General features: G+C 33.9%; 5 protein-coding genes and 2 long non-coding RNA genes across 10 annotated transcripts; 1 reads left to right on the top strand and 6 right to left on the bottom strand.

The window, feature by feature from the left end:
• Nucleotides 1-236: 236 nt before the first annotated feature.
• LOC141664348 (uncharacterized) lies at nucleotides 237-934 on the bottom strand. The gene is made up of 4 exons (XR_012551991.1): nucleotides 812-934; nucleotides 655-736; nucleotides 464-572; nucleotides 237-381 (listed from the first exon to the last, which is right to left on the bottom strand). It is a non-coding gene; the product is annotated as an uncharacterized LOC141664348 (long non-coding RNA).
• Nucleotides 935-4611: 3677 nt separating this feature from the next.
• Nucleotides 4612-4992, bottom strand: LOC141664775 (uncharacterized). The gene has a single exon (XM_074470732.1). The coding sequence runs from the start codon at nucleotides 4990-4992 to the stop codon at nucleotides 4612-4614; it is 381 nt and encodes a 126-aa protein (XP_074326833.1).
• A 203-nt stretch (nucleotides 4993-5195) lies between these two features.
• Nucleotides 5196-6190, bottom strand: LOC141664774 (uncharacterized). The gene is made up of 2 exons (XM_074470731.1): nucleotides 5980-6190; nucleotides 5196-5536 (listed from the first exon to the last, which is right to left on the bottom strand). Exons 1-2 carry the CDS (start codon nucleotides 6188-6190, stop codon nucleotides 5196-5198), a joined length of 552 nt encoding a protein of 183 aa, XP_074326832.1.
• A 152-nt stretch (nucleotides 6191-6342) lies between these two features.
• LOC141663680 (uncharacterized) lies at nucleotides 6343-8258 on the bottom strand. The gene is made up of 4 exons (XR_012551599.1): nucleotides 8104-8258; nucleotides 7828-7999; nucleotides 7626-7760; nucleotides 6343-6983 (listed from the first exon to the last, which is right to left on the bottom strand). It is a non-coding gene; the product is annotated as an uncharacterized LOC141663680 (long non-coding RNA).
• A 1851-nt stretch (nucleotides 8259-10109) lies between these two features.
• Nucleotides 10110-16494, top strand: LOC141667815 (uncharacterized). 4 transcript variants are annotated; one of them, XM_074474442.1, is made up of 14 exons: nucleotides 10110-10496; nucleotides 10764-11907; nucleotides 12044-12113; nucleotides 12215-12335; nucleotides 12427-12525; nucleotides 12638-12934; nucleotides 13008-13115; nucleotides 13316-13387; nucleotides 13648-13734; nucleotides 14042-14113; nucleotides 14303-14392; nucleotides 14752-14859; nucleotides 15666-15734; nucleotides 16256-16494. In XM_074474442.1, the coding sequence occupies exons 1-14, from the start codon at nucleotides 10266-10268 to the stop codon at nucleotides 16328-16330; spliced, it is 2643 nt and encodes an 880-aa protein (XP_074330543.1). In that variant the 5' UTR covers nucleotides 10110-10265; the 3' UTR covers nucleotides 16331-16494. The 4 variants fall into 4 exon arrangements, with proteins under 4 accessions (XP_074330543.1, XP_074330541.1, XP_074330540.1 ...); XM_074474440.1 differs by having other exon boundaries at nucleotides 12014-12113; XM_074474439.1 differs by having other exon boundaries at nucleotides 11984-12113.
• Nucleotides 16495-16635: 141 nt separating this feature from the next.
• Nucleotides 16636-18171, bottom strand: LOC141667817 (uncharacterized). Its single transcript, XM_074474445.1, has 3 exons — nucleotides 17748-18171; nucleotides 17541-17640; nucleotides 16636-16799 (listed from the first exon to the last, which is right to left on the bottom strand). Exons 1-3 carry the CDS (start codon nucleotides 17983-17985, stop codon nucleotides 16757-16759), a joined length of 381 nt encoding a protein of 126 aa, XP_074330546.1. The 5' UTR covers nucleotides 17986-18171; the 3' UTR covers nucleotides 16636-16756.
• Nucleotides 18172-18305: 134 nt separating this feature from the next.
• LOC141667816 (pentatricopeptide repeat-containing protein At2g13420, mitochondrial-like) lies at nucleotides 18306-20329 on the bottom strand. Its single transcript, XM_074474444.1, has one exon. The coding sequence runs from the start codon at nucleotides 20080-20082 to the stop codon at nucleotides 18538-18540; it is 1545 nt and encodes a 514-aa protein (XP_074330545.1). The 5' UTR covers nucleotides 20083-20329; the 3' UTR covers nucleotides 18306-18537.

Below are 20329 nucleotides of genomic sequence, written 5' to 3'. Positions count from 1 at the left end.
AATTTAACATTTATATATTTTTTTACCAGGTCATCGTCCGCTGCCAAATCATAAATTGTTTTTCCACATAACTGGATAACTAAATCATTTTCTATTTTCAGCGGAATAGTATCTGTATGATCTGAGCACAATGTGTATAATCTAAACTTGTTAAAATTTGGAAACAATATCAGTCACATGAATAATACAGTAAGAATCCTAATATAAATTATTGATAATATTGACCTCATGTCAGGGTATGGATACAACTTGTTGCATTTCGGGCACTGGTTCCTTTGGTCAGCAAAATCAATTTCAACGTCACAGCTGGAACACCACTTATAGTACCAATTCAGATTTTGTTCAACCTTTTTTTAAAGTTAGAGTGCATTCAACCTCTTTCTGGTATATTAAAATTGTTTTAGTATATTGTATTGGCAGGTTTAAATATATATTGATAAAAATATATAACAAAATGTTATACCTCCAAATATTCCTCCTTCAAACTCAATAGCTCCTTTATAGTGAATTTTGGAATTTCGTTGACATCCTCGTTCTCCAAATCCAAAACATAGAATGAAGGATCTTTCTCTCTACGAAGAAGAGTTGTAAGAAAACATAATGTGAATTCCTGATAAACATTATGTAAGATTATTTGAAAAGCGTAATGGTTACCTCAGCCGCAACTTTAACATACTTGGGTGTTTGTTATTTATGTAGAACCGTGTGGCTGGATAATTGGTTAGGCACACCTCATCTATATAATTCAAACCGATTAGCAATAGTTACTATATATTTATGAATTGTAAAATTAATCTAAAATGTTGCCTACCATTCCATTCATTAATTTTGCACTTGCCATAGTTACTATGGTTGGTTTTTCGAGTTCCTCTTTAAGTGAATTAAGAAATGAATCTCCAAACTCGTTGAAGAAGGTAACATTTACAAAGCACCTAATATTATACATTCGAATTCATGAATAGTGAGAGATATTATAGTTTAGTATACTAATTTGTAATAATGATCAAATAATACCTTCCATCAGTTAGGGTAAATTTGACATTATACTTCCCCACTTCATCCTTCTTGTATGTAATCTTGGTAGGACTATCCTCTAGTACTCCTACAACGTCTGATACACAATATTAAAGTTATTTAGTTAAAAAACATTAATGATAAGTGTTTATGTCAAATATTGAGTTGCGGAGGGACATACCAATGAGGAACCTATTGTCTTTTTTGAACTTATCCACGCCAGATAAAAGAAACAAATCAAAGCTTTGTGGTTCAATTTGAACTCCATTTTCTGAATCTTTTTCAAGGGTCGTTTCTTGATTGAAAAAATATGCTTTTCATTCTTAATTGCTCGATTAGTTTCATCCCCATTGTAAAACTTTACCGAGAAATTTTTGATGATATAAATGCATCCTTCTTGCAGATCATCTTCAAATTTGGGACAGATCTGCGGTGCAATAAAGGCGTGTATCCTACAATTCTATATTACGATGAATAAGGCATGTTATATGCTTAGAATTTAATAGATACATTGATTACTGAATACTTTAGTTCATGGACAGAGGTCTTACCGTATCGTCAAAAAAGATGATATTATATCCCCAAAATTCCTTAGTCTTCATTGTTACTCCTTTCCAGATAGACTGAGCTCATACTCGAATAGTCCAATCAGTTGTAGAATCATTCAATTCGTCAAACGTATGAGATTTAGAGAAATACATTGCAATGAATACCTGCAAAAAATTGGGTAAGAGTTGGTGTATTGATGAAGTGTATAATAAATGAAGCAAAGGTTAATTAAAATTAGGTGGGTACACTACCTTCTTCTACTGAGGATAGTTGAGTGCAAATAACTTGAAGTTGGGCGGCGTTGTGTAACCCTAAATTAATGTTTTGGGATAGAAAAGGAGATAAGGTTAAAATTTTAATTTCCAATTTTTTGTTTTTTATTTTCTTGAAAGTACATTGGATTCTTATATTTGTGACATTGGAGGGTTGTAAGTGTGGTACTTAATTAAGAAGAATCCAATGGCTTTGTTAAAAAAAATAAAGCAATGTTATACCAAAATTTAAAAATCCAAAATGTGTTGTAATGAAATAATTTCAGTAACCTATGAATGAAATAATAAAATTGGGAAGCATTACTTTATTACAATCCAACTGTCGATTAGAATATGTTTTCCCTCATTTGAAGAATGTCTATTAATTACAACCCATTACTTTATTTGAATAATATTTGTTGCATTTGTTTTTCGGAATTTCGGTATATTTTTTATTAAGATGAATGTGAAAGGGTTAATCAAAGGAAAATTAATTAATTGAATCTGTTAATGCAATTGTGTAAAATTGCAATCTTAAATATCCCTTACAATAATGATGTTAGAAGCTCATTTGATGATGAAATAAAATGAATTTTCAAGTGAAACATTTTTGGCAAGAAGGTTTCGTGCATTTCATTTTTGAAATGTATTTAGAAATTTGATTTAGATGAATGTGCAACAGTTAGTCAAACTATAATTTATGGCTTCTTAAAATCCAAAAGGAATTTCTGTAATGGTAAATCCACTCTGTTTACCAATATTAGTCGGAAGAATACAATTGTGTAAAATATCGCTTAAAAATCTTTCCTGCATTTTGATTTTTTAGTTAAGCAATTTATTGTTTTAGTTAATTTGAATAAATTTTGGGTAGTTATGAGTACACATTGAAGCAGTTTAGTAACTAAACTGTTGATGGTAATTTCAGTGGGAATAAAATAAGTTACGTTTCCAAATTTAACGAACATATTTTATAAAATGTGGGAGATACTAAATAAGTTTACTACATGAAGAACATTAAAATTGTTACATTGATGAAAGCAATATGAACGTTGCATATGGGAGTTCACAGCTCGAAACTTGAAAAACTGAAATGAGGACATCGACAAATTTTAATTCTCAACAATTAGTGCAGAATGCCATATGCCCAATACCTGTTAGGAGGGAAAATATGACATTGATGTATTACAATTTTTTATAGACAGTGTAATGTGTTGTAATGATTACATGTCTCGAAGAATGTCAACTGTTTCATGGTTCTTATTGACATAAAACTGTGTAAAAACGCAATCGGACAGCGAAACTTGTCGGTGGTAATTGTCCATTATCATCCTACATCATGTGAAAATGATAACGGTTAGTTGAAGAAAGTGGTATGCTGCATTGTCAAGGGAAACATTACATGTTGTAGCCAAATCATCCCATAAAATAATGGTTACTTCACTCCTACATTTGAAAAAGAAATTGTCATTGAGAATATATATTTCAGTATCATATTACAGATGCAAGAGTGGAGTGTGAAAATACAAGGTGTTTGAGATCTGCAGCTCCAAAATCTTATGTTCTTCGTTTCGATGGTTAATAATTGTACGCAATTGATGTCGCTGATGAACAATCCCAACTACATCTACATGAATTTGTAATCATTAGTTTTTAAAATAATTGAAATACATCATATAAAAAAATATACCAATGCAGTGGTCGTCTTGAAAATTATCTCCATCGATTGAGGACAAATCAGTAAAATGGAAAAAATCTTCAAGTTCAAGACTTTAGAGAGGCGGGACATTGTTTGCTATTGTCATGCTTGTGAATATTATTTGTGAATCACCTTCCACACATTTGTATTTGTTAGTGAAACTTGCGACTTTGAAATTTTGAATCTCATAAGTTTGGTCAACTACTAAGACTTCATCTAGAATGATGGATATAGAAGAAGATATTGAAACGTGCATTCGATTCTTCTGCATCGTCTAACAAAAGTAATTTATATTTACTATAATTTAATTATGACTTACATTGCTATAGATGAGTGAATTATTTAAACTTACATTCTCATTTATGATAATTAGATTGAGGCTTCTTTGTTGCTGATTTGTCGAAATCATGCTTTTCCATTTCCTTGTTACCAATACTTTAATTTTCCAATCATTTTTTTCATTAACCGTGAGCTCATCAAGTGTTTGATTAAGCCTGTTATTCATTATTGATAAGTACTTTGTATGAGAGGTTGAAACAGATGTAGATAGAAAAGTTTTGTAGAAGAAGACGGATGATACAATCTATTATATAACATGAAAAAATTTAAAAATCCTTGAAGATAAGGGAATATGTTCCTTTCTCAATTTTCAAGGTAAATAGTAGTTTTCTTGGAACTATTCAGAGATCACGGGTTTCTTTTCTAGTTTGTGCAGTAGCTTGGTCACTGGTCATGTGACTTATTTTGAGTTTCAATATGTGGCCAAATAAATTATACAATATTATTGTTCGTATCCACAATGACTTTCAACAAGGGGCAATAAGATATATACATGAAACTTTGGTCTGAAGTGGTGTTAATTATGGAAATAAGGTTGTTGGTATAGGTTATAAGTTGTTCTCAACCTATCTTTATTTTCAGTATATAATTATTTAATGGTTACAATGTATGCATTTCCTGCATACAGTAAATAACAAAATTATTTGAGAAGAAGTCACTTACGGGAAAAAAACCCCCAATCCAATCACAATAAAATTCGGTATAGTAATGAATAATTTGTCCATAAACATTTTTTGCATACAGGATAGGAAGTTCACCAATTTATGACTTGGGTAAATTGTAAAAAATTTCCTTGTACATGACATTTTGAATAATGTTGGTATTCCTACCCATGTCAGATTCAATGAAGATTTTTAGACCATTAGGAGAAGTAACTCGACTAACCGCAACATACAATTGCCCATGAGTAAAAACAGGTTTAGGTAAAAACAAACCAACAATTTGTAAAGACTGCCCTTGAGATTTGTTAATGGTCATGCAGTAACAAATTTGAAGTGGCATTTGTTTTCTCAAAAGGTTGAATGGTAACTTTGTATCATTTGGAGACAGTTGCATTCTCGGAATGAAATGGCGAGTCCCAACAAAACTACCTGATATGACTTCACACTCAACACATTGTAAAAGATATTTCATTACCACCATTCTTGTTCCGTTGCATAATCCTAGTGTTTGGTTTAGATTTCGCATCAACATCACAACAACTCCAACTTTTAACTTCAAATATTCATGGCTTGAAAAACCAGGAACGTTGAGGGAGTTCAAATATTCAGGGGAAAACAATTATTAAGCTCAGTGTCACTTCTTGGGAAATCTTCAGCACTATCGGTGCTTAAGTATGAAATTGTTTATCCTGGAATTTTCTCAACAATAACATCATTAATATGACAAACTGTGTTATTGGTGGGAGTAAGAATAGCTCGCTCGCTCAAGTACCTTGGGTTCTGAAAATTGTGATGCAAATCAGGAAAAATGCTCTCTATCATATCATCCACATAATTTACATTTCCAAGGTTACAGAATTCTTCTGAAATCTCAATATCTTCTTCTACATCGCCATGATGTGCTCTATCAATCTTGCCATCGCCGATATTGAGTACCCATTTTGTAAACTTTGCCATTTTCTGAGTTTTAACATCATTTATTCCTTTAGTGAGACGCATATTTTCTTTCAGTTCCCTCAAATTAACTATATCCCAAAGTTTAGATCTTGTAATACATGATGATACCACTTGGCTTCTTGAAGCACCGGGAATCATTGGGAGAATTTATCGGAAATCACCACCTAGGACGATAATGATTCCACCAAAAGGCATATGAAACCGATTAGGATCAACTACTTTCATAATATTTCTTAGAGTAAGATCAAGACATTCAAAATAAGAGCGGTGCTGCATAGGAGCTTCATCCCATATGATTATATTGTTTGTTGAATTAGTTGAGCAATATCTGCTTTGTGAGAAATTGCACATGTAGAATGCTCATCCAAAATAATTGGTATTTTGAAACGGGAATGTGAAGTCCGTCCTCCAGGCATAAGAGTGGCTGCAATACCTGATGAAGCAACCGGGAGTACAATTTTACTTTCAAATCTTAACTTCGTAATCAAATTTTTTCATAAGTAAGTCTTACCACAACCTCCACTTCCATATACAAAGAATAAACCGCTGTCATTTTTAGTCAGTGCCTCCATGATACAATTATATACTTCCAATTGTTGTGCATTACATTGAGAAAGTAATAACTGATGTTCACGTGTCATTTCTTCAATATCATAGCTTGTTTCCTCTGTTATCAAACAGTTTGAGCTGGTGTCCAAATAAGTCTTTGGTGGTTGAGGCATGTCATTGAAATGTTTAAGTGATTTTCCAATGCTCTTCAGGAGCTTATCAATTTCTACAAAAGTAGTCTATAATTACAACAATACTAATAATGAATAAGTTAATAAAATTGGGGCAGGGGATTGGACATTAACCTGCAAGAGCATAATATTACAATTGTTTATCATTGAGAAGTAATTGTGGCTTCCTAAGTTATTGGCGTCTTTTCATGAGAATGTCATCGACCATATCTTTGTAATGATCGTTCCATAATTTACATAGATCAGTGACTCTGCAGTTAACCATGATGTGAACAAATAGTTGTCGAATTTATGGAGCAAATCCAGAAGATGCACACTGTTGGAGAACTTGATGTCATTCGTTGTCATCATCTAAAAGACCATATTCTTTACATGCTTCATGAAAAGTACAAAATAATTTCCCATTGACGGTTCTCAAGCATTGGAATGAAGAAGGACTGTGAACTTTTGTTAGCAATAAACGTAGGTACCACAATTCCCCGGTGCTGTGATGAGTATAATATAATCTTCCAATCTGCTTCCCTCTTTTACGTATATTCCAAATGGTATCAGATTCGTTCCAAACATAATGCTCTTTTATCGTTGAACAACTGCCACATGTAGCTTGGAGTAGATTTTTCCTTTGGTAGTTGAATTTCACCCTTACCACGACATAAGGAAAATTCTGGAATACCTTTACTGCAATATTTGTTAACACGTTCTTCCTTCCGCATCCAAGCTTCACATTTAGAACACTTGACACTTGAAGGACCTAAAGACGCATACTCTAATGTCACTGCAAAATAAGGTTACCAACATAAATTTATAATATTATATTATAGAATATGCCGATCACGATTAATTTATTACATGACAGGAATTTAAACAGACAAATATAAAGGAAATAATATTTATCTCAAAAAGGTTATATATATACCTCTATTTCTTGTTGTATTGTTTGCATCATATTCCCACTGAACATTATCATCATTCTCTAAGCATTATGATATAAAATTGAGAATCATAAAAAGGTAGCAATTATATGGACTACAGAATAATCCTAGAAACTGAATTATACCGTCATCAGAATAACAATCGGCATCTGGAATTTCAGTGTCCCGTATAGTAGAGTAATCTACAACAAAAAATATTTTCATCAAAGATTATCCATTTTCAAACTGGGAATGGCATTTTTAGTCAGTTCATACATATACTGTCAAAATTAAATTCACAGGTTGTCGGGTCATCAACCATTTCAAAATTTAATCTTTTACTCGTACGGCCCAACTGTTTTTCCATATCGTGTGGTTTATGCGTACGACCTTATTATGTTAAGCACAGAAAGAAAATATTAGAAAAAATTGGAAAACAATATTTTTAAACACAGGCCAAGGTAATTGGATTTAGAGTTGTATTATGCCGGAAATAAAAAATTTACCTTTATTGGAACTATTGGCAGTTGAAGATTTAAGAGTCTCTGTAAAATGTGTCTTCATATTGGCAGTGGTAATGGTGTTTTTTTTGATATTTTCATTGCTCTTCAAAGGAGATCGTATGTCGGTGGAGGAATTAACTACAAAAAATACGTGTTAACAACACAATAATTAAAATCTATCAACTGTACAGTACATAGTACTTACAAACACTGGTCAAATTGGATAAAATGACTTCTTCCGGTATGAGGTCCTTTTGTTGTTGGTGTGATAGACATTCTTCTTTTTGCTCCATTATTATGTAATAGTGGTTTATTGAAATGAGAAGCTACAGAACTTTCAGTAAACTCCTCTAAGAAAGTATCCACATTAGAAGGAGCTGCATCAAAGTTCATTGTTTATAACTGATGAATTAACTACAAAAAATGATTGTTACCAATGCCATAATTAAATTGTAAGTACTGTACAATACATAGTACTTACAAACACTGGTCAAATTTGATAAAAGGATTTCTCCCACTATGAGGTCCTTTTGGTGTTGGTGAGATAGACATTCTTGTTTTTGCTCCATTACTATGTAATGGGGGTCTGTTGAAATGAGAAGCTGCAGAAGTACCAGTAACCTCCTCTAAGAAAGACTCCACATTAGAAGGAGCTGCATCATAGAGAAAATTAAACAATTAAACTTCCATGACTTTCTGAATGGTGAATCAATGGTCAATGTTAACATGTCTCACTATGAGTATATAGTATCGCGGCGGATATGTAGAGGGGAAAGAGCCTTTGCTTCTTTCAAAAATAAACATGCGGAAGATTGAATTAAAAAATGTAAATGAGCATCTAATTGAAATGAATGGTTGGTTTTAAAAAGGCAACAATAAGGTACCTGGCGGAATATTTTCAATATTATCTTCGACTGAGTCTGCATTGCTCTTGCTCTTCGATGTGTTGAACTTCTCCAACATCAGTTTTTTATCATAATTAACTATGAAAAAAGAATGAAATAATTTGTATGACTTATAACTCACAAATGTACAATTAATCAAAAATCATTGGTAAATTAACTAACAAATGTCAAACAACACAAGTACCCGTTCTTCACTTTTGTTTCTCCTCTTTAGAGGTTGATTATCTTTACCAAGGTAAGATGTAACATTAGTAAAACATATATATCCAAACTCACAAATGTTAGTAGTAACATGAACTGTCGACGAAGAAACTCACAAATATTATGACACCTTGGCGGAGATCTTACTTTTTTATTTACCAATATTTTTTTTTTCTGATGTTGGATTTGAAACTTCAGAGTTCATTGTTTATAACTGAGAAATAATAAAGTAGTAACATGAAATCTTAGATATATAGTCTGAATACGCTATAAAAAAAATAAACAATCTTGTTAAACATGTAAGATTGAAAAATAACACAAAACAGAGAACTTGGTAGATAGTAGAATACTCACAATTTCAAATTAGATAATCATAGATTTGCCCTACATTAAGATTGAACAATAGTACAAAGCGTCAACTGGAAGCCTTACACAGATGTAAAATAAGGGTGTATAATAAACATGTAAGAAAGAATAACAAAGCAAAAAAAGGAGAATGAAAGGGGAATTTACACCTTCAATTTTGAGTTGCGCTCCTTAATTGAAAATTTTGAAATTTAAAGTTGTTTTGGTCAAGTAAAGTTTGGATAAGAAGGTCAGAAAGCTAGGTGGTCTGATTTCCGACATGTGGATGTTAAAGTAAGAGAAACAATGGTTGTGTTTGTTTAGTAGTATAAGTCTGCACATCAATTGGCAATCAAACATAAATACGGTGATATACGAATGGGTACAATGGTCTTTTACATTGTCAAAGCACAACAACTTTTATAATATAGATAGATTTAAATTAAAATTATACCTTCTTAGTTTCGGCATGGATTAACGTATTATAAAATACCAACTATATTATAACAATAATTGTATTAAATAAAAGGGGTGCAGAGGTGATAAAGAAGAATGCAAATAAAGAAAAGATTGTTATTGATGTGTTTTTCATTTACAAATGCATGACTTTTATAGGCAACGCAAGGAACAAAATATTAATTGCATGTATAGAATTTCAAAAGTTATTTTATAACCCTACTATTACGAACTATCATGCCGGTTTCTTGTAAAGTTGTTTTTTACCATGAATTTCTTGTAAGAGGGCGTTTGAAAACTTACATTTCATTTCAAACGAGAAATTTTAAATGACAGAATTGGAGTTGTCATTTCAAATTCTCATGTTTATACTAATATTTGAATGTTCTGGATTTCAAATGAAATCCAAATTCTCAAACAATTTATTTGATCAAATTCAGAATTTCAAATGAAATCCAATTTCCAACCGGGACATAAAATTAATTAGCAAAAAAATGATTTAGGCGATCACGTGCCAATCATGTGACACCCTGCACCTGTTACCTTATATCTCCCTCACATATCCCAAACCATCATCATCTTCAAACTCTCTCTGCACTACCTCATCTTGCAAGTATCAACATAAAATTTTCTTGAAAATCAAGAACACGTATATAAATAGATATATTCAAAAACCCATTAATCTTAATGCTTACTAATATGAGTTAGTGAGCTCAATTTTTTATTTTTACAAGAAATGGAGGGACTTTCATTACCAACAACTACTTCTATAAAAACCTCTGATTTTATACTGAAAGTTCCATTTTTTTCACACCCAAGAAGATTATCAACTGTTTCTTTACCTTGTAAATCAAAAAGATTTGTTCTTTATGCATCAAATGATGAGCCAAGACTTAATGAGTGGGACCAAATGGAACTCAAGTTTGGGAAGATGCTTGGTGAAGACCCTAAACTTACTCTTGCTAAGGTAATTTAGATATATGTATGTATCTTTATGTTAACTATAATTCAAGTTGTAAATTTTATATTGATAATGTGGTTCAAGTTTGTGAATTGTGATATGCTGTTGTTTTTTACTACTCAATTTGTAGTTTGATTAAGCTTTGATTATGCCTATATGATTAGATTATGGTTCATAGTTTTCTTGTAGAAGTTGGTCGTTAATAGAAGACTTTGTAAAATGTGAAAATCTGAGATGTGAAATTCTGATATAATGAAGCCTGTGAATTTTCAGATAATGGGTAAAAAGTATAACCCTGATATGTCTGACTTGGAAATTGAAAAAATGTATTACAAGAAGGGTGGTAAAGGAATGAGTTATGATATAAGTGAGGAGCTTTCATTTGATGTGCCTAAGAAAAGGCAGTCACCGACTTCATTGGATGGACTGAATTTGGCTCGACCAGTCCCTAAGAAACTGGATGGACTGAATTTGGCCCGACCGGTCCCTAAGAAACTGGATGGACTGAATTTGGTTCGACCCGTCCCTAAGAAAGGAGTGAAATTTGAAGTTGATAATAAACCAATGGTTTCTAATTTTAAAAGACCAAGCATACCAGCAGTTAAAGTGGTTAATAGTACTAAAGTTCGCGTTCCTGATGTTATCTTGCGGAAACCATCTGTGTACAGTGAGGATGATGCTGGGAATAGCAAAGCGTCTACATCGTATAGTCAATATAACATGTCAATAAATATAGGCAAAGGGAAAAAGAAAGTAAAGGACAAGTTTAGTGATATCGCCTTGATAAGGAAACCTGAGCTCATTAGTTTCGATCAAGAGAACAAACAAGAATCTTCCGATAATGCTGATGCAGAAGTTAGAAAGGTTGTGGAGCAGAACAGTATAAAAAATCTACTAGATTCCACGAAACAAAACAATTTTGCACTTGTAGAAAAACCTCAGATGTTGGATAACGAAAGTGAGAAAGGTGCCCCTGAGGATACTGAGTCGACCGCTGGGGAACAATTATCTTCCCAAATGGAACACACATCAAAAGTAAGCCCTGAGCTAAACAATCTTGCACTTATAGAACAACCTCAAATTGTAGAAAAACCTCAAACTTTGGATAATGATAGTGAACACGGTACTCCTGAAGAGGAAGATACTGGATCAAGCTACCCAAAAGTTTTATCTGCGGAAATGGTACAAAAAGCAACAATAACTCCCGACCAAGACAATTTCACACTTGTAGAAAAACCTCAGATGTTGGATAATGATAGTCAACAAGGAACGTCAGAGGATGATACTGGACCAAGCTCTGCGAAAGATCTGTCTTCCGAATTGGTGCCCACATCAAGATTAAGTCCTGAGCAATCTTTAGAAGGTGGCGATGCCTCACCCTCAGGTAGTGATGGACAGCAAAGTGAAACTTTAACAGGTAATGCCAGTATCATCTATGTATCTGTAAATTATACTGAAATACGTATGAATTAATAATGCTCTCCCCCCCAAAGAATTAAGGCCATTTCAGCAAAATGATTTAGGGTCTGATGTGAAACTTGCTGTCACTGAAGCATCGAAGACAAAATCAGACAGTTATAATTCCAGTACGTCTGCAGAAGCTGTTCTCCATAAACCAGCAAGGTGATTGAGAGCACAATCACATGACAACTATTTACTTTGGGCTTTGTATATGTTTCAAACTTTCAAATATATTTTTAGTTTCATCAGTCATAATTTTACAGATTAAACCAATCTGTGAAACGGACTTCAGACGTGACTAGAGGCGAGAAAATTCGTGCAAACACTGAAAGTTATGATGGCAGTATAGGGCTTGAGAAGCTCCGTACACCACCACCTCTGGAGGTATAATAATAAATTTTTAATTTTTTATAAACTTCAGTTCAGTTTTAAGAAAGATCATTTGATGGATGATGAGTTTTAAACACACACGCAGGAACGTGAAAATATCGACTGGAAAAGAGCGGAAGATCTAGTTAAGACTGGTGGCAGAGTGGAAGTGGAAGTGATAAGCTCTAGCACTAGAGGTTTTGTTGTATGTAAACTTGTGCTGTAGTTCACCATACTTTATTAAACATGCATTTTCTGTTATTTAATGCAAATTGACTTATATTTGTATCCTTGTAACTTTTGGGTATTGTTTATAGGTATCGTTTGGCTCAATAATTGGATTCCTACCATACCGCAATCTTGCAGCCAAACACAAGTTCTTGGCCGTTGAGTCTTGGTTAAGAAGGAGAGGTTTGGACCCATCTATGTACAAGCAAAATCTAAGTATCATCGGAAGCTCTGAAGTTGCAACAAAGGCTCCTACTATTTCGAGCTCAGATGTCAGCCTTGAGCATAATGTTGATGAAGAAATATCATCCAGTAATACACTTGAAGATCTACTCATGATTTATGACCAAGAGAAGCTTAAATTCTTGTCATCCTTTGTCGGCCAGGTCTGAATAATTTGATTTATTTTGAATCTTGATTGTAAAGTTAACAAATTACCTATGATTATTACTTTTGCAGAAATTCAAAGTAAATGTACTACTAGCAGAAAGAAAATCTAGAAGGCTAATATTGTCTGTGAAGCCAAAGGAGAAGGAAGAATTAGTTGAGAAAAAAAGAAAGCTGATGGTGAGACCTTTTATGATTACACTCATAGTAGCTATTTTTCCTTTATCACTATGACACTCACGATTGTGCTCTATTAACAAAATCTGCTTTGATTTATAATCTGTTTATCTTCAAGAAACCTTAAAAAAATCTGTGTTTTAAACGTGTTCTTAGTTGCTAGTTTGCTACTGGTGTTTAAGCTGACACTGTTTTCAGTGCAGGCTAAATTGAGCATTGGAGACGTGGTGAAATGTTGCATAAAAAAGATCACATACTTTGGTATATTTGTTGAGGTATAATAAAGTCTGGTGCTCAATTCATCAGTTGATGATTTTAAATTACCATCCACTGCTTGTAAGATAATAGAACTACTTACACTTTCTGTAAATTTATATGCTGGTCGCCGCTCATAAAAATTAAGATGGATGGAATGGAGTACATATTACCGCAGGCATACTCTAATCTTATTGCAGCTATATATATCAGACGTACATCAAAACATTTGATCATTATAATAGTATCCTGTCTAATTAACTTACTGCTTTGAATACAGGTTGAAGGAGTCCCCGCTCTGATTCACCAAACAGAAGTGTCCTGGGATGCAACTCTGGACCCTGCATCATATTTTAAAGTTGGCCAGGTATATACATTAATATTGATTCCTAATTTAAAGGTATGCATGGTTCTGAAAATACCAGAACAATCTGAATGCAAATGATTGAATCAGTCAATTGTCTACTAAAGGCAGTAGCTCATCGGGAAAAAAGGAATTTGTAGAGATTTGCATAAATAACTTGCTCGTAGATTTTAAATTTTTAAAATTTCTCTCGTTGTTATAGACTTAGAAAATAACTATGATGGCTTTTCTTGTTTCAGTGCTAATTATTTTTTATAATTAAATTAGTCCAGGCTCAGCTATTGATTTTTTTTTTTTTTTTTGCTTTCAGATTGTTGAGGCAAAAATTCATCAAATAGACTTTGCAGTTGAACGCATTTTTCTGTCCTTGAAGGATATAGCGGTAACAGTAATCTTCTTGGACTGTAATATATGAAATAATGGCTGCATTTCATTAATGAACATTACATAACTAGTTACTACATCATACTATGTAGTAACATAGAGTAATATAGGATATTAAAACATATGCCTGGGCATACATATTTTGGGAGACTTGGTTATCTGATATACACACTGTTTCGTGTGACAGCCAGATCCAATGATCGAGTCCATGGAAGTTGTAGTTGGTAACAATGATTCCTTCGGCGGGGAATTGGCAGCAGCCGAAGCAGATGATGAGGTTTTCAGTTTCACCTTTATCACATTTTTCCTATTTTGACATGTGGATTGAACTGATAGCACTTGAAGGATTAGTTCTTTCTTCTGTCTCAAATCTACCGGGTTGCAATTATCTTAGGCATTTTGTGAGGATTTGGAAATGTCCTTTCCCGATTTTTTTTAACAGGAAGAAAAATTAGTCCTTACTGTATTTATTAAACAATTGTTGAGTTCATCATTATTCAAAATGAAGCCCTTATGGTTTCCTTTTCCAGTATTATATAGAAGTAAAACGTGAACGCCTTATAAGTTGAAACCTATCCTAACTTGATATATTACTTTACAACTAACACTTACTTCTGATTAAAAAAATTTGGACAGTGGGCAGATGTAGAATCACTAATAAAAGAACTAGAGCAATTTGAAGGAATTAAGGCTGTATCAAGAGGTCGCTATTTCTTGAGCCCTGGTTTGGCCCCAGCATTTCAGGTAAAAAAATATTCATGCAAAGCGCAACAGATTTTAATTCTTTTCAGCTGCTTACAATGCCACTGCCATCCCTCACAAAGCACTCTCATCGATTTTGCAATTTATTCCTTCATCAACATCTAGTTGGGGTCAGGGAAAGGTTACATTCTACCTTTTTCTATGCATATGACCATAACAGGAAGTTTATGTTGTTGGCCTTTTGCACTATTTGGTCAAGAGAGTGAATGGCACGTAACTTAATCATGTCGGCCATTAATGCTTAGAAGACATTATTTGTTCTTGGATTTGAATTCTATCAATTGTGCTTATGCAAATTTATTTCTCTCAACTAACTCCAGTCTGCTTTCATGGGTTCAACTTAATAGTCAATAATCAATAAACAATTATATGCAATAACAGTTATAGACTCAATATTTTGAAAAGTGTTTCTTTTAAGGAAAACCAGACCAAACCTCACAAATTACCTAGCCAATCTGCGAGGGAAGGATGTATACAGATCTTACCTCCACTCTTAAGTCCTAAGTGTCTTTGTTTCAAGCCTCGTAAATATGCCACTGCTCGGCTAAAAATTTCTTAATTAAAATTGATTATTTTGTTGATCTACTTGCTGAAAACAAAAAATAATAAATGAGACAAAATTAAAATTCAAACAAAATTTGAAGGAAATTTTTTTAAGAAACTACATGCAGTTTGTATACTCTGTTTTCACAGAGCAGGGCTCGTTCAATGTTTTATGTTTTGCACCCTTGGGATGATGTGCTTTCCATATTGAAAAATATTAGCTTCTGATTTAAATCTTATGACAGGTTTATATGGCTTCCATGTTTGAAAATCAATACAAATTGCTTGCTAGAGCAGGAAACAGAGTACAAGAGGTAAACAATGTAGTTTAATGGCTTTAATCATTAGTCCCTGAAGTGTTGACGTGCAACTTTATTAATTTTCCAATCTAAACTTTTAAACCATCTAATAAACATTACAATACCATCTAATAAGTATTACTATTATAATTTTCTGTGAACTTTCGAAATTTTAGTTACTGTGGTTGTCCTCTGGGTACTGACTACCTGCTGAGACCCTGTCTGTTGTTTGTTGGTAGAAAAAGAAACATGTACTTGTGCCACGCTTAATTCTTCAAACAATTTTATTAAAAACATGGAACAAAGTTTGTATCAGGTTAAGCTTCACAAAACCAACTAGAATTGCAGATTGATGCTGTTGACCAATATACTGTGGCAAACTTAAATTTGTATCAGTTCTTAAACTGGCTTTCTTAGCAACCTTTATAAAAAGCGTGTTTGCCATTAGTTTTATTTTCTGTTTGATGAACTTTTCACCGTTACACTGGACTAGTTAATGACTGGCGATGCGGGCTGCGGGCATTGACTTTTGGCAGGTGATCGTTGAAACATCATTAGGAAAAGAAGATATTAAATCAGCAATTTCAGCATGTACCAACAAAGTCAAGTGATTGTTACCTGGTTAGTAGGGTTTCCCATTTTGTGGATGGATTCAAGTTTATCTTTGTACAACCTGTAAAAAACGGAACTTTTAACATATTTTTAGTTTATATAATTAGCTCCTCCTTGTGATATATATGCAGTTTAGATAAATGTTAATTTGTTAGATGCCAGTTTTCGATGTATCATAATCAATTTCTTTCTGTCTCAGTAACAACAGCCACCCTGAAGATCAAAATATTATAAACACAAAATTGTCTGAATCAGTCAATTTAGTGTACTTAAATTTATATTATGTATATTAAATTCAACACTCACAAGGATATCAAGTTTTTTGTAGTTGGAGCTTTAAGCTTCTCAGCAGCTTCAGTGCCGTTTTTCTCACTCTTCGCAGTTACTATAACTGCAATTTCATTAGATGCTAGTTTCCGAGATGTCTAAAATCCAAGACCCTTGTTTGCTCCAGTAACAACTTCAACTCTGGTGATTGCCACAACATACACAATCATATTTCTATATTCGTATAATACATTCTTGCTCGAGAATTTGTTTAGTATTCATGTTTGTAACTTCACAAAACAAAACTAGAAAATAGAGTGCAAGAGGTCTTTGCAGTTTCTGATAAGCTTGAGAAGATGATGATTAAAAAAACTAGAGAGTCGCATTCTCAGTTTATAGGAAAAAACGGTGTGTGTGTGTGAGAGAGAGACTTTCGAATGCTCTCTCGACTCAGGATCAGAAATTGTGGGGGGCAAAAAATTATACATAAATTGTAAAATAGTTTTTTTTTTTAAATAATATTTCAAAATCGAGATTTGTCTATTTCAAATCACCAAAATTATATCTAACAAAATGTGTATTCCGTGTCTCTATCTAACATGACAAGTGAACTAAAAGAAATTAAACTAATTAAAGGAGATCATTAGAGCATCTTCAAGGACAATAGTTAAAGATGCTAGCTAAAACATGGTTAGGTAAAATTTTGTTGAACCTGTAAGCAATTATGCTACATTGATATTAACTATAATCATTAACTATATTCAAAATCTCATTTTTTTTATTAATTTTAAATATATATTAGCTAGTCAAGTCTGAAGTCCGTTTCACAGATTGGTTTAATCTGTAAAATCATGACTGATGAAACTAAAAATACATTTGAAAGTTTGAAACATATACAAAGCCCAAAGTAAATAGCTGTCATGTGATTGTGCTCTCAATCACCTTGCTGGTTTATGGAGAACAGCTTCTGCAGACGTACTGGAATTATAACCGTCTGATTTTGTCTTAGATGCTTCAGTGACAGCAAGTTTCACATCAGACCCTAAATTATTTTGCTGAAATGGCCTTAATTCTTTGGGGGGGAAGAACATTATTAATTCATACGTATTTCAGTATAATTTACAGATACATAGATGATACTGGCATTACCTGTTAAAGTTTCACTTTGATGTCCATCACTACCTGGGGGCGAGGCATCGCCACCTTCTAAAGATTGCTCAGGACTTAATCTTGATGTGGGCACCAATTCGGAAGATAGATCTTTCGCAGAGCTTGGTCCAGTATCATCCTCTGAAGTTCCTTGTTGACTATCATTATCCAACATCTGAGGTTTTTCTACAAGTGTGAAATTGTCTTGGTCGGGAGTTATTGTTGATTTTTGTACCATTTCCGCAGATAAAACTTTTGGGTAGCTTGATCCAGTATCTTCCTCCTCAGGAGTACCGTGTTCACGGTCATTATCCAAAGTTTGAGGTTTTTCTACAATTTGAGGTTTTTCTATAAGTGCATGATTGTTAGCTCAGGGCTGACTTTTGATGTGTGTCAGCTTATACACTAGTAGCAAACTAGCAACTAAGAACACGTTTAAAACATAAATTTTTTTGAGGGTTTCTTGAAGATAAACAGATTATAAATCAAAGCAGATTTTGTTAATAGAGCACAATCGTGAGTGTCATAGTGATAAAGGAAAAATAGCTACTATGAGTGTAATCATAATCTGATGCCAATTCTCTGCACCACGCCTGGCCAATTTGTTTGAATTCATAAAAGGAACACAAAAGTTGCAGCAGTAATCTGTTGAAATGAGCTGATGGAGTTGCACAAAATGATACAAATGAGCAGAACATTGACTGTTCAGAGTTTGTACATATCTCCTATACAGCAATAGGAACCACTAGAGAAGACTTTATATGGTAACTCTTCAAGTTACCAATTTGTATCACCTCCTATATGGCTTCAAGTGATATTGCTCAAATTCTGAACCAAAAGTTATTGATTCTTCCTCAAGTTTTTTCTTCAGTCTTCTCCATGTTCTCAACATATCGGATTGTATTAATCCTTTGTAAAGCGTCTCAAACGTGACCTTCTGTGGGAGAATGCCCTTCTCTATCATCTCTACAAAATATTGGCACGCTTCTTTCCACTTTTCTTTCTCACACAATGCATGAATTAACAGCGTATAGGAATCCAAATCCGGTCCTTCCCCACTCACTTTCATATCATCCCAAATCTCTTTTACTATCTCCATCCTATTCAACTTCACGAACATTCCGATTAAGATATTATAAGTATGCATACCAGGCAAACTTAAAGAAATCCCCTTCATTTTCCTATACAAAGCTAAAGCACTATCCGCATCTTTCCTCCCCCTATACTCCTTAAAAAAACAATTATAAGTCACAGCCGACGGAGTCACTCCATTACGCCCCATCTCCTCAATCAACTCCTCCGCATCCTCAACCCTCCCACACGAACAAAGACATTTCACAACACTAGTATAACTCGCCACACTAGGACAAATCCCCTCACTCTTCATCATCTTCAACATATCCAACGACAAATCCGGCTTATGAGCCCTACTATACACATGAAGCAAAATCGAATAACTAGTCACATCCGGCTCAACCCCCCTCTCACGCATTTCATCAAACACTCTCCTCGCATCTTGCACCGTCCTCTCAAACCTCTCCTCAGGATGCAAACTCCTCCTCCTACACATCCCATTCAAAACCACATTATACGTCACAACATTGGGCTCAATCCCAACCTCGATCATCTCACTAAAAAACCTCTCCGCCATCTTCCGATTATTAAGCTTCCACCAACCATCAATCAAAACAGTATACACTCTCTCATTAACCTCAAACTCAAACTTCTTCTTATTAAAAACCTCCGTCGCCACTTTCACATGCCCGTATTTACAAAGCGTATCGAGCAAAAAAACAAAATCAAAACAACCTACACTGTCCTCAACAAAACACCCAATATCCTCAAAAGCCCTAATAGCCTGTCTAGTAAACCCTCCAGCAATCAACCTCCTGATCAAAACCCGAAACGTGTTAATCTCGGGCTTTACCCCCAATTGATCCATTTCCACGACCAATTGCCACACGACATCAAATTGCCTAACTTTACCCAAACTATCAATTACAATATTATAAGCCATAGCATCCACAAAGCAATGAGGCTGAGTTTTCGCCCAGGAGAAGAAAGCGAAAGCGATTTTGGAGAAGTTACGAAGGCGGAGAAGGGTCTGATGAAGGAGAATAGAATTGAGAGAAATGCCGTGGAGTTGGAGAGATGATTCCATGGAGTGAAATGGGTTGTGGTGTTGCAGGAGAATTTGGGAGATCAAATCGGCGTCGTTTGAGGGTTGGAGAGATGGGATGAGTTGGGGTTTTACTGGGGCTGAGCAGAACAAACGAGTGAAGAGTGGTGTCAAGTGAGTCGTGCGGCGAGTTAGAGATGAAAGAGAACAAGACATGGCTGTTTTTGTAATCTCAATTCAACTTCTTTTTCTTCGCAGTGTTCTAAGTAGTAATTGGGTAACTGCTGCGGAGCTTGGTTGCTAAAATCGGAAATGGGTAGTATCAGGTAAAGACCAAGAATGCTCTCCTCCCGAGTTAAAATTAGGAGACAAAACAAAATAGTGGAAATTTTCTTTCATAGTTGTGCTTTCGAATTTTTTCAAGAAATAAGAGAAAAGATTGTGAAAGAAAATTTTCAAAATT

Source organism: Apium graveolens, chromosome 6, assembly GCF_009905375.1.
Source record: "Apium graveolens cultivar Ventura chromosome 6, ASM990537v1, whole genome shotgun sequence".
Taxonomy (NCBI): Eukaryota; Viridiplantae; Streptophyta; class Magnoliopsida; order Apiales; family Apiaceae; genus Apium; species Apium graveolens.
The sequence above is the reverse complement of the archived record's forward strand: the minus strand, read 5'-3'. Positions and strand labels throughout refer to the sequence as shown.